Below are 13,777 nucleotides of genomic sequence, written 5' to 3'. Positions count from 1 at the left end.
GGAAAACTATCTACAGACCTGAGTGAAAACTATATACAGTATCCCCCTGCTGGCCCAGGGTGAAACTTCACTACATAACAAATGCTACACTGGAAGCTATTGACAGTAAAGGTATTTAAGGCTAGCAACATCCATTCACCACTGTGGTAAGGGCTGATATAAAATAAAGCATTGCAACAAATGGGTATTTTCTGGCTTAAACAGATATTGGAGGCTACTAAAACTAAGGATTAGGGACGCGGGTGGGGCTGTGGGTTAAAGCCTCAGCACCTAGGACTTGCCAATCGCATGGTCGGCAGTTTGAATCCCCGCGGCGGGGTGCGCTCCCGTCGTTCGGTCCCAGTGCCTGCCAACCTAGCAGTTCGAAAGCACCCCCGGGTGCAAGTAGATAAATAGGGACCGCTTACCAGCGGGAAGGTAAACGGCGTTCAGTGTGCTGCGCTGGCTCGCCAGATGCAGCTTGTCACGCTGGCCACGTGACCCGGAAGTGTCTGCGGACAGCGCTGGCTCCCGGCCTATAGAGTGAGATGAGCGCACAACCCTAGAGTCTGGCAAGACTGGCCCGTACGGGCAGGGGTACCTTTACCTTTACCTTTAAAACTAAGGATTAAATAGCATTGAATATTTAGAAGCTTCAGCCCTGCAAACAATAGTTCTTCATGTACAACTGATTATAAAAGGGTGGCTTTTGTAATTTTATACAGCTGTTTGTAGCCAAACATTGCTTAATGAGGTCCTGATGAACAAAATCCTGTAAGAAAAGTTAGATATAGATTTCTGGAAGCCTTATTTCCCCTGACTGCTGCAAGAGAAGATTGCAAGTTTCACAGCAAACATATTTTTTTTTTGTTGTTGTTATTTTATTTATTTATTTATTTATTTATTTATTTATTTATTTATTTAAAGTTGATGCTTATTTTATCATTTTCCCATTCAGACCCAGACCCATGGGTCAGTGTCAGAGGCTGGATTACCAGGCACCTAAATATACCCATGCCTGAAGAGGGGACCCACTACCAATTTACTATACTTTCCACTGAACACACATTTTATTTCCACATGCTCAATTCTAAACTTGCATCCAACCTTCAAAGGACCACACACACACACACACCCTTCTGCCTCAGGAGCATAATGGAATGGCTGTTGACAAAACAGAAAGGAAATCAAGAGTGGTCAAGTGCAACTATACAGATTACCCGATGGTACACAGAGACATCAAAATCTGGGCAGTATAAAATGCTCAGCTGCCCTTCAACAAAGAATAATTTTTCAGGCCCTCGCGGTGCATCTCATGTAATAGATAGGACCTTAAACTTAAGCACACTAGATGCACCAGCCAATTTTTGACGCTCCCATGGGCCCATTCCCCAAAGGTATAAAACTCAATGAGAAGGAAATAAATTGAGTAACAGAAGCCAGCTCAGGGAAACTAATATAGTTACTAAAGAAAATAAGAATGGCTGTCATTATCTGAAGAAGTCATTCTGTAATCTGTAACAACATTTTAGCAGTTCAGCTTGACATTCTTATAATCTTTAGTTGCCATTTTTTCAAACCACACAAGCTTCTAGATCTTTTGAAGGCATAGAAAACCCAGAATCCAACAGGCGCTGACAAAGGTTTCTTAAATACACGCAAAATCTCTATTATGAACTACCACTAGAGCTCACCAGTAACAATTTTGTGGTGTGGCCACATTTTGTGGCCCATTTGCAGCACACAAAAAATGTAGCTTTTCTCAATCCAAAATTATTCACGCTCATTCTCAATATGTTGCTTTCAATCTAGATCAGTTCTTGATTCTGCTGGCCACAACTGATTTTGCATATTTGATATGCAGTTTAAAACCCTTCCCTTGATCAGATTATCCATGTCCTTTCCTCCCTGCACATGACCCAGGTGAATGAAGAAGGAAGTGGTGATCTTGGTAAAAGGTAAAGGACCCCTGGATGGTTTAAGTCCAGTCAAAGGTGAATATGGGGTAGCGGCACTTTAAGGCCGAGGGAGCCAGCATTTGTCCACAGACAGCTTTTTGGGTCATGTGGCCAGCATGAGTAAACCGCTTCTGGTGTAACAGAACACCGTGATGGAAACCAGAGCACACAAAAGCACTGTTTACCTTCCCACCACAGCGGTACCTATTTATCTACTTGCACTTTGACGTGCTTTTGAACTGCTAGGTTGGCAGGAGCTGGGACAAAGCAACGGGAGCTGGATTCGAACCACTGACCTTCTGACTGGCAAGCCCAAGAGGCTCAGTGCTTTAGACCACAGTGCCACCCGCATCCCTGTAATCTTGGTATACACCCACTCACAACATCATTGTGCAGGTGAGGATATACCCTTCCCAACATCCATTGCCAGGACCATCTATGTCTGTTTTCATCTATTTTCAAATAGACACAATGTGGGATGATGCAGAAACAAACTGCAGTGTGTTTTTACTTTCAGAATGAAACCACTTTCTCAAAAAGACTGAAGAATTGTACTTGTCATACAAGTTCCCTAGGAAGAACAGTGTTCTAATAATACCACTCCTACCCACACGTGAGGGTGAATTTGCCAAACCCCTTGTTGGTTTGACCCCGGGATGGAGCTGGTGGTGGCCAATTAGCTATTTGGAGAGAGGAGGAAGGCAGGTTTTACAAATTGGCTCCTTTCCAAACTCTTCATTCATTTTTCGGGTGAAGGAGGGGAGAACTATGTGCATTTGCTCTTTAAAGACCAAGGCAGAAACCTTTGAGCACATGGTATGGCCTGGTTTTTGTGGAGGTTTCAGCTGTACAGAACCTTGCTATAGACAGTGTCTGCTGGTTGTCTGGGACCTGTTCTTTCTCTTACTCCAGGCATAAGTGCCTATTTCCCTGGATTGGGGCCTTCTCTGGCAGCTATATTTGTGTTTGTGTGTGATAGGAAAGGGGAACCTTCCATACCTACAACCTTCTCCGTTCTTCCTTTGCAGTACAGCAAATGTAGGGACGTTGAAGGGAAGATCCCCCCCCCCAATCCTACACCATCACTTTCAACATGAGAGTCCTCCTCAGTGGCCAAGCTTCATGCTCCAGCACCGGGGGCAGGGGGCAGGCGGAGAGCAGGCGGGGGGTGTGGCGCCCAGCACAGGCGGGGGGGGGCAGCCACAATGGCACCCCACTGGGATGGTTCTGCCAGAGGCGGTGTGCTCCCCCTGCACTCCTCTTCTTCCTCCTTCTGGCTAGAGAAGGGAAGGCATCAGGCACGGGGCACAATACAGGTTGCATACTATCATTACAATTTAATTTGCCACTTAATATTATTCTGGTTTTGTTTGTATGTTTGCCCCTGTGAAGTCCTTATTTAGGCTTGGATTTTCTGCACTGCAGGGTGGCTGCAGCTGATGTCACTGTTTTTGCTTAAACAGCCCTTGCCTCAGTTGGCATTCTTATAACTTCATTTTGACACAGATCCCCTTTCTTGTTGCTCAGCGTTACTCCTGTACCGTTTGGCAAGTTCTTATTTAATATATGACAAGATAAGAATTCCTTCCAAGCCTCTGCTGCAGGGCCACCGGTGGCACCTGCGAAAGTGCTCAGAGCGGGGAGGGAGACTAATCCCTCCCTCATTAAGGAACTTCCCTGCCTGGACTGTCTTGGTTTAGCTAGTTCTGTTTATTAGGCTGTTCTACAGATCTTTTGTTATATTTGAAAAAACTTAAATCCCCCCCACCTTTTTTTGGCACCACAGTATCATGACTTCTTTATGGGTGTATTGGCAAAGAACTTTTCCTGAAGAACGATGAAGACTTATTGCTGAAGCAAACTTTTTACCATTCTCTCATAGTTCAAAGTATTCCTTGTAATTGTGGAATTCTGTGTATCTTTGAAAAACTTCCATGTTGTTCATCATTGGTGCTAGTTAAATATAGATACTATTTGTATATATTTGAATCTCTATTTATTGTGCAGATGGTTGTGAAATCCCTGCAGTGTGCATCTTTATTAATAATGTATGTTTGGACACTGTGTCTTGAATTATGCTTGCCCAACTCAAAGAGGGAAGAAGCCAGAAGCCAGAAAGAGGCAGCTTTTGTTGAGAGAGAGAGAGAGAGAGAGAGAGAGAGAGAGCGTGCTAAAGGCAATTTGGAAGAGGGATCACTGCATATTATGTGCTGGTTATGACCTATAAAGCCCTATACGGCTTAGGTCCAAGCTATCTGAAAGACCATACTCCCTCTTACCAACTTGCCCAGACTCTGAAATCTTCAGAGAATGTCCTTTTCTTGGTCCTGCCACTCTCACAGGCCTGCTTGATGGGGATGCGCGAGAGGGTCTTCTCAATGGTGGCTGCTCCCAGACTCTGGGACTCCCTCCCCAGAGAAGCCAGACTGGCTCCCTCCTTGTTGTTCTTCCACCAGCAGGTGAAGACCTTGTTCCAACAGGGAACTGACTGCTTTTGATGAAAGGGCTTGTGCTGTGCTGTTTTTACTAATTCTCTGTATATTTTTAATATAGATGATAGATATAGCTAGGTAGCTAAAGATAGTTTTAGTTCTATTAATGTTTAATTGTTTTTAAATTATTCCTCTATAGGAAGCTGCCTTGAGTCTCTGTCAAGGAAAAAGGCAGGGTATAAATAAATACATATCATATGATATCATATCCATCCCAATTTCACCTCTGCAATGAAATTTTCGATAAAAATGGAGGCACTGCAGAAATTGTTTTCTGCCTCCACCATCTGGCAGGGCTTAAATGCTTGTCACATGCCCACAAATGCTGCCTCCTCACATCTCAGAACCTTGTGCTAGGAGACCAAGTGGTCCTCCTTCACATAGCTGAAGGAAAAGGCCAGCCTTTCCTCCTCTGCCTGGGTGGAGCCTGCCCTGCATCGAACAGTTTGATCAGGGCCAACCCTAGGCAAAGGAAATATATATGCACACTATAACTGAAGTCTCTCTCTCTCTCTCTCTCTCTCTCTCTTTTTAAATAATATTTATTGGTGTTTCAAAAAGTTACAAGAATAAAAAAGAAAGAAAAAGGAAAACAGAAAATACAAAATACAGGGGGGGAAAAAACAATTAAGAACAAATCCATCTTTCCATATCTTATCTATCATTTGCTTGTTTCCTTGACCTCCTCACACCTCCCTTTTTTGTATTCTAGTTCATTAGTTGTTTCAGCAAATCCTTTCCCTCTCTCTCAAACCATTTCCCATTCTCTTACTGACATTATCGTTTTGCTTACTGACATTACTGATTGTTTCAAATACATTGTTTTGAATTGCTAATAGTTACTGTTGTTCATTTGTGGAAAAATAGCATGCAATTAAACATAATGATCTGTCTCCAGCCAAAATTACGTGTTGAAGAAGTTGACATATAAACACATATATTAAAAGTACAACTTTCTGTTTTATAGCAAGTTAAACATAGTTAAAAATGCATATCTGACTACACTGCTCTTGTTTACAACATTATATAGAATACTTCTTGCATAGGCAACGAGTTCTGGGGAAATCAGAGCTTGTCAGTCAACTGGCCTTTCAGTTTAAAAGAAATTGAGCTGTGCAGTCATAATGGTGACCTGGTTTCCATACTGTTTAAAGCCAACCAGCTTGTTGCACAGCGCCGTGTTTCTGAGAGAAAATTCTCAATTGTACGCAGAATGAAGTTGCTCACTAATGGAAAAACCTTCAGGCATTTGCAGATTGCTTCTCAGCCACAAGACATCAGCAAACTGAACATTTAAATACAGTGAGAACTGAGCTTAAACCAGAACACATTCAGTGAAATGCTGTATTTTGTGCCCTGCCAAAAGCAATTCCCTCTGCCTTCATGTCAGTGAATATTGTGAAATGATGTGAAAATGTTCATTCAAAGTGAAGGCAGAGACACTGCTCTCTCTCTGATTTGGCTTTACAGTATCATTCAGAGCACAGTTGGATTCACTGTGTGCTAATATGATGCCATCCTGTTGCCTTTGTGGTCCCTGATCCACTGTGATCACCATGATAAAAACCCAGTGGTAGTAAAAACAAACAAACCAACTCCCAGAGGATCCAGATTGAGAATATAAGCAGCTACAAACAACACACAAAAAAGGCAAGCAAGAGTGAGACTTTCTGGAAATCTTTTCCTTTTACAAATTGTCTCATTTTCATAGAATCATAGAATCATAGAATCATAGAGTTGGAAGAGACCACAAGGGCCATCGAGTCCAACCCCCTGCCAAGCAGGAAACGCCATCAGAGTACTCCTGACATATGGTTGTCAAGCCTCTGCTTAAAGACCTCCAAAGAAGGAGACTCCACCACACTCCTTGGCAGCAAATTCCACTGTCAAACAGCTCTCACTGTCAGGAAGTTCCTCCTAATGTTTAGGTGGAATCTTCTTTCTTGTAGTTTGGAACCATTGCTCCGTGTCCGCTTCTCTGGAGCAGCAGAAAACAACCTTTCTCCCTCCTCTATGTGACATCCTTTTATATATTTGAACATGGCTATCATATCACCCCTTAACCTCCTCTTCTCCAGGCTAAACATGCCCAGCTCCTTTAGCCGTTCCTCATAAGGCATCGTTTCCAGGCCTTTGACCATTTTGGTTGCCCTCCTCTGGACACGTTCCAGTTTGTCAGTGTCCTTCTTGAACTGTGGTGCCCAGAACTGGACACAGTACTCCAGGTGAGGTCTGACCAGAGCAGAATACAGTGGCACTATTACTTCCCTTGGTCTAGATGCTATACTCCTATTGATGCAGCCCAGAATTGCATTGGCTTTTTTAGCTGCCGCGTCACACTGTTGGCTCATGTCATAATTTTGCCCATAAATGTCCAGGTTGGATCCAGACTTAGCTGACTTGTCCCACTGATTTCAATCAAACCTAGCTATAGGGAGACAGTGTAATGTAGGCCTGCACAATGTACATTACTGTAAGCTACTTCTATTCCAAACTCTGTTCAGAAAGTGGAAGGGGCTACTGATAGCTGAGATGGCAAATGAATGGGTCTTAGTTTTGGAGACTGGACCCAAGGTCACATGACCAAGCTGGTTTGGAATAGCTGTCTCTCCTTTCCCCATCTTGCCCCTGCCACACTCTGAAGCCCTCCCCTTTCCTTCTGCTGGCGCAAGTTTCACCAACTGAGGCAGGGTGAAAGGACTTAAGCCAGTGTATCGCCAGCTCAGCTGGAGTCAGTGGTTTATGCTGGCATAGCCCCAGTTCAGCCAAGAAAGCCATGTTTTGCCAAATCAAAACTCTCTCACTCTAACAGAAGCTAGGTTTGGACTGCGCTGTAGGTCTGGATCGAATCCAGTAAATTTATCAAAAAAAGTGTTATATCTTGTTTAGTGCAAACCACAAAGTGAAGTGAAACTTCAGTAGGTCCTTAATATTCTCTGTGTTCAACCTACTGCAACAATTTCATTCAGTAGCTAACAGTTTCTACCTTTGGTGGGTCCTTCCTATGCAAACTGACTTTGAAAGCAACCCTCCTCCAGCAGAATCTCTGGGCTTGGATTCTGATGCCATCCAAATATAGCAGTTGCTAATTTAAAAGTTTTCAATGATACAAATACATTTTCATTTCCTTGCTAAATTTCTTGTACCCTCATGCTGCTTGTTCTCTTCTTTTCCAGTAACACTGCGAAGACTTTCTGGCACCTAACAATGGCATCCAACCACCCTCTAATTACGTTCTTGTAATGCCAAGCTGTGCCTTTATTTAATAATTACCAACCCTACAAATAACAGTTTTGTAGTACAATGTCTACCAAAGGACTAAAGTAGCATTTGTCTTAGTAGCAAATTACACTGTTGTGGCTGAAATTTAAGGAAATTTGCATTTCAAGTGCAAACCATTAAATGATGATTTGGACAAGGAGGATATATCAAATCATACATGTTACTCATCTAAGTTCCAGCAGCCCAACTTAGAGAGTAAGCCTGGTGGCAAGCCCCTGGCTTGATGGATTCAGTTTTCTGCTTCCCCAAGATTGCAGCGACCTCCCCCCAGCCCCTCCCCATTCTTTATTCTCTGTATCTTTTTTGTTCTCTCTTGTACACATCCGTCTGACGGAAGGACCCAAACCAACGGCTTGATGTTACAAGAAAGGAGATTCCGATTAAACAAGAACTTTCTGACAGTAAGAGACATTCAACAGTGGAAGGGACTCTCTCAGAAGGTGGTGGCCTCTCCTTCTGTCATGTATGATCTTGCTGAGATTCCTGCATTGAGGGGTTGGACTAGATCACCGTCAGGGTCCATTCCAACTCTACAATTCTACGATTTTATGATTCCATGATTCTTAGATTCACATACTCTTTCACTCTCATTTCCTCTCAATATTTTACACCTTTTCTATTTTTATACACCCTTTTCTTCTGATGGGCACTGCTTGAAGCAGGACTTAATGTGAGCCTAGGCTTCCCAGGGCACAGCTTCAAAATTTCATTGACTATCACAGCTCAGGCAGAAGGTGCACAGTGTGGCTGAGAGCCCATGCATGGTGCTTTGCCCTTCCTCTGTAAGTCATTGCAAGGAGCATCCACTTCCTAGGGGAGGTTCTCAAGTCAGAAGCTATGACTTCAGGTAAGCTTAAACCCTGTACCTTTTCATTTAGGCACTTGTAGACGTTGGGGACACAGAGGTGGCAGGGCGTGTGTGGAGATTACATTGTACCTGTGAGAAAAGGCTCTCTTCAAACATCCTCTCTGTTCCTCCAAGCTTTTATAAAATGTCTGCACCTTGGCTAAATTTGTACATTTGCTCCAAGGGCATAGCAGCTTTATTTCATTTTTCAAAAAAGCTAATGGCTTACCTCTCCTTGCCAGATGGGATTGACTGTGTTACACATGATCTTGGATCTCTTCTCCTGTCCATGGTGAGGAAGAGCTGGGAAGATGCTGTGCTTTCCAGGCTGGATTGAAATCTTTAGGTAAGGGTCTGGATTGAAGAACATGCCTTTCTTCAGACCAAAGGCTTGAAAATCTGCAGAAAGTTGAGTGGGATCCACTTCAATCATTAATAATTTTTAGCTTCCCCCCTTTGTAACCTCTTTGAAAAATGTTATCTAATTTTAATCTTGAGAACTGTATTCTCTGTCATCAAGACACTCAAAGCAACAGACATAACCAGTGAGACAAGTCTCAGTGATTGCCATGGGAAATGTATATACCATACATTTAAAGCCCATTTCCTTCATCCCCAAGAATCTTGGGAACTGTAGTTTGCCCCTCATAGAGCAACCATGGCCGGCATTCTTAACAAACTACAGTTCTCAGGATTCTTGTGGGTATGTGCTTCAAATACATGGTATGTATGCATCCTTAGCTGCATGAAAATAGTTTAAAGACTGTTGCTAAAGCCTGTAGCTGCATGCGTGATGGACAAAGGCCTTCTTATGGACCAAGAAACATGGGGAGGGTAGGAGGCATTCAGAAACTGGTCAGAGAGTTACAAGGGTGAATAAAATCATGCAAGGAACATGGAAGAGATTTAGACCCAGTGTTTCTAGAGCTCCTTGGGCTCTGCAAATCTCCTTGCTCTGCCAGCTCACACAGTGAACAATCAGAATGTCCTAAATGTCAGTTTGCTATCTGTTCAGGAGATCAAGACACCACCAAGGAGTTTCCAGGCAAGCACTTTCCACTCCTATTTGTAATCCACTGCTAGCAGAATTTCCTGAGAAAATATGGATATATTTTCATCTCATCATAATGGCTCTGAAAAATGTGTTCACCAAGGCTACTGACTTCCAGAAGGCCTAATGTTTTTGTTAAAAATGAGTTCAGCACACTCTGGTTTTCCCAAGGCATTTCTTGGGTGCACATAAATTGAAGGAAAACCAAGAAAGCAGTTAACAGCCTCTGTATATATATTTTAAGTCAAACCTAATGACGAATGATATTAATACACCATATACCATGCATCATTTCTGATTGCTCATAAATCACTGCCCTCCCCACAACAAGTGGCACATATCAATCTGTTTGAAAATGTCAGGCAATTTCTCAGAAACAGATCAGTGGAGCATGGAACAAACAGAAGGCAAAGCAAGCATATTTTTCTGTACATTTTCTCAGTCATTCAAAAAACTAGAATAAAGTCCATAACAAAATGATGGAGTGGGTCATTTTGTGGAAGTAAAGCCATTAACAGCAGTGGAGTTTGGAGGCATCACTTGGAAGCAACTATATTTGTCTGGGAGATAACAAAAACACTTCCATAATACAACTAGTTGCACATAAGAGAATTGGGGCAGTAGCAGACACTGGATAATTGAGGCAAAACAATATTTGAAGAAAGCCAGTATGCTACAGTGAATGGGGTTATGTTTCGATGCAAAGATGACCTTTGGAGGAGCCATAACACATAAGTCATGATTTCTCTGCACAATCCAGATGACAACTTAAGCGAAGATAGATAGTTAGGTGCCCTGAACCTATCAGGTACCATTCTGAATCAAGGGAGTTTAGTTATCGCTAGAAGAATGAAAGATAGGAGGCAAAAAAGATCTGAAGATGACAACACTGGAAAGAGAATGTGGGAGAATAACGGGATGGAGGATGTTGGCAAGGCAGGGTCTTTGAAAATGATCTCAAATGATAAATAGGTTCAAATGGGAGTGAGCAGTCCTTCAGTTGTTAAGAGTGTTATAGGTTAAAAGTGGCCCTTTGAATTATATCCGAAAAGAGAAGTTATTGGAAAATCTTTAACACTGGCATGATAGATTCTGATCAAAGAATCATGATCAAAAGTCTGGCTGCCATATTCTGAACCTGCTGTGAATGGTGTTACAATCATGGTGTTACCAGGTAACTGTGGCATTCAGTCATACCACCATGTGACAACATAGCTTGTGTTCTCTGCCTTTATCAAAATCTTAAGTTTGAGGCTATCTAGTTCAGTAAAATATGCCTCTGAGTGTAGGAAAATACAGCAATATCTTTCATCAGGTACATAGAAAGGAACAGTGGAGGTGTAGAAAGATGTTTGAGGGGACTGGAGTAAAATACAATAAGTTTTTAGTACAATATGGCATGGGATACAGGAAAGTATGGCACTGTGGCAAAACATGGTGGGGTATTTTTCCAAATCAAGAATGCCATACAGAATCTCTGCTGCCCCCAGAAAAGTGATAAGAAAATGCAACAGAAGAATTTAAAGTAATATGGTTTCACTTTTGCTAACGAGAGGCTCACAAGAAAGCCAGAGGAAGTCTACAGGGAAAACATTTGAAGCCATGGGTGAAAAAGCACAAGAAATTAACTTAGGAGGGCGGTTGATTTTTTTAAAAAAAGCCTAGGTCACAAGAAAAAGATGAGAAAATATTAATTATTAACACATTGCTAGCAGGGATAAATTGTTAATTGTCTTCAAAGAGAATGCAATAGAAGAGAAGAGTAGTTAATTAATGTTCTGGTGGGCTTTGTATGCATAAACCAGTGACAGCCAGTGCAGCACAGTGGAAAGAATGCTAGGCTTAGAGCAGGGAGACTCAGGCTGAAGAACCCTCTCAGGTACAAAGCTCACTGGTTGATCTTCACTCTTTCAGCCCAGTAGTTATCAACCTGTCTTCCAGGAACACTGCAGTTCCTTAATAAGACAGTCAGGAATGGCAGGTAAGCTTCCTTGAAAGATCGCTTATCCCTCACCTCAGTTCAGCTGTATAGGAGTGCTGTTTATATGCTGGGGTGCATATTCAATTCAGACAGGATTACTGTGTTACTATACAGAATATGCTCCATGTTTCTTGGAAGGCAAGTTGATGGCACAGAAGTTCAAAAAAACCACTGTTTTAGCCTAGCTTACCCAAAAGATTTACTGTGGCGATAAAGGAGCAGATCCATATACATTGCCCTGAACTTCTTGGTGGGAGGGTAGGATGCACATGTAATAAACAAACAAATAAATCAGACTTAGAGTTGCTGGAAAAGTCAAGATGATGGATATTATACAACATGACTTCTCTGAGCTCCATAAACTGATCGCTGGATACGATGACTTTTCAGGCTTAGTTAACTGCTCTAATAATTCCTTTGTGCTATTACAAAATCATTTAAGTAGCTGCCACATAGCTACCAATAACCTGAAGCCACCTTTAAACTCTGTGTTAAAAATAGATTTTTCTTAAACCTAACCTATTAGCCAGAGAAAGGAATGTATGCAGTTAGTTTATCATAGATGCTAGCTACAGATCGTGTGGTCTGTTGGATTCTCATGAGCAAATTCCTTTATGATTTGTTCTTATAACTTTCTAGGCATAGAAGACTGGATAAATGGATCTAGTTTAGATTAGACTGAGGAGAGCCAATAAAATGACTGTCAAGATCAAGAACCGACAGGAGCTAGCAATTGGTAATGAAATCTACTAATGATGAAAAGTCAGTTGCAGATCAGTTGCACAAGGTACCTGAGAGTCCCAGGTTTGATAGTATGTCTGTGCTATTTGTGCCTCTTCTTAGCTCATTCAAGTAGCATGATGTACTAGTTAACAGGAAGAGGCTGGCCCATAGCTGAACAGGTGTCATGGAAAACCCAACAGCATTCACCTTTCCAGACCTCAGTAATGGACAGCTATTCCGATCTTGAATAAAAGACATAAAGCTGTGAAATTTTGAGGTTTGAAAGTTTTGCAGTAATTGTGATTTCTTTAGAATTCCAAAATATTGTTGAAATGTTCATGACTTTGATTTAATCAATGAATTTTGAAATTTGATCAACATGGAGACTTGCGAAATGGGAGATTGGCTTCAAATGTCCCCTCAGCCTGAGGGGCCTGGGAGGCCTGAGGCAAGTTGCCATTTCTCATCCTATACTACCTCAGAGTGGTGTTGCAATGATAACATGCGGCAAGTCTCTCTGTGTGGCCTGGCCTAATCTCATTGAAGCAAGGGCAGCGTAGAAACATGATAAACGCATTCAGGTCAAATGATTTGGGGTTGCTGAAACATTCTGTACAAAAGTGTATCAGAGCAAGGCATACCTGACAATGAAAAACTGATCAGTCTTCTGCTTCCCTGGCCCTGGACTGCATCTTCATTGGTGATACTTTTAAAAATCTGCTGGAAGGAGAAAAATAGCAAGGGAGCTGGCATTAGTATTTTTGCTTTTATTTTTAAAACAACAATGCTACCTAATAACTATTATTCCTATGGTTGCAATCAAGAACAAATCAATGACAAGGACTCATTCGGCATCTATTGATCAAAACACTTCTTTTGACAAGTTAATGCTATACCAGTAAAGGGGAAATAGAGGCTACTGGAGAACATCATCTCAGAGAAGGGAAAGATGAAGCAACGGATTACCGTAATCTTTTAAATGCCCATAAAAAGAGCATTCTCTTATCCTAATGTTTGTAAACAGCACTTATTACTGGGGGGTGGGGGGGTGGGATAAGGCATTTGCCAGAATACGGTTGCTCATTGTTCATTTTGGAAGTAACTGTTTGTGCTAACAAATGGAAAGATGGGTTCCTGTTGTTGGTTTGCACCTGTCTGTCTCAGGAGGCAATGGAGGAGTGTGCCATTGTCACACAGCATCTGCTTGTGGCTGCAGAGACCGATAAGGGAGAGACATGCTCTGTTGCATCTTGGACAGAGGAAGGTGTCTGGTGCTGCTGCTGCAGATGCACCATGTCATTTCTCCTCTCTGTCCTCCTCCCAGCAGTCATTGCTTCTCTAGTCACTGCTATAGATGCAAAACTTGACTGTCTGTCTCCATGCTCTATGGTCGTCTGCAAGGGATTCCCGCATGGCAGGGTTGATTTTGACGCTGCCAAGAGTTTTTCTTTTCTTTTCAACTAT

At 42.2% G+C, this 13,777-nt stretch overlaps 1 protein-coding gene across 6 annotated transcripts in view; it reads right to left on the bottom strand.

The window, feature by feature from the left end:
- HECW1 (HECT, C2 and WW domain containing E3 ubiquitin protein ligase 1) overlaps window positions 1-13,777 on the bottom strand; it is a 199,079-nt gene that overhangs the window by 79,120 nt on the left and 106,182 nt on the right. For 4 of the 6 annotated variants that reach the window (XM_079947509.1, XM_079947508.1, XM_079947511.1 and 1 more), the window contains 2 exons: window positions 12,955-13,033; window positions 8,788-8,957 (listed from right to left, as the gene is read on the bottom strand). In XM_079947509.1, the coding sequence (XP_079803635.1) occupies window positions 8,788-8,957; window positions 12,955-13,033 (249 nt within the window). The remainder of the gene's footprint in view (window positions 1-8,787; window positions 8,958-12,954; window positions 13,034-13,777) is intronic. The other 2 variants (XM_079947510.1, XM_079947513.1) reach the window with 1 other exon arrangement.

This window comes from Podarcis cretensis, assembly GCF_951804945.1.
Source record: "Podarcis cretensis genome assembly, chromosome: 12".
Taxonomy (NCBI): Eukaryota; Metazoa; Chordata; class Lepidosauria; order Squamata; family Lacertidae; genus Podarcis; species Podarcis cretensis.
Note: the sequence above shows the minus strand (reverse complement) of the source record. Positions and strands in the feature narration are given on the sequence as shown.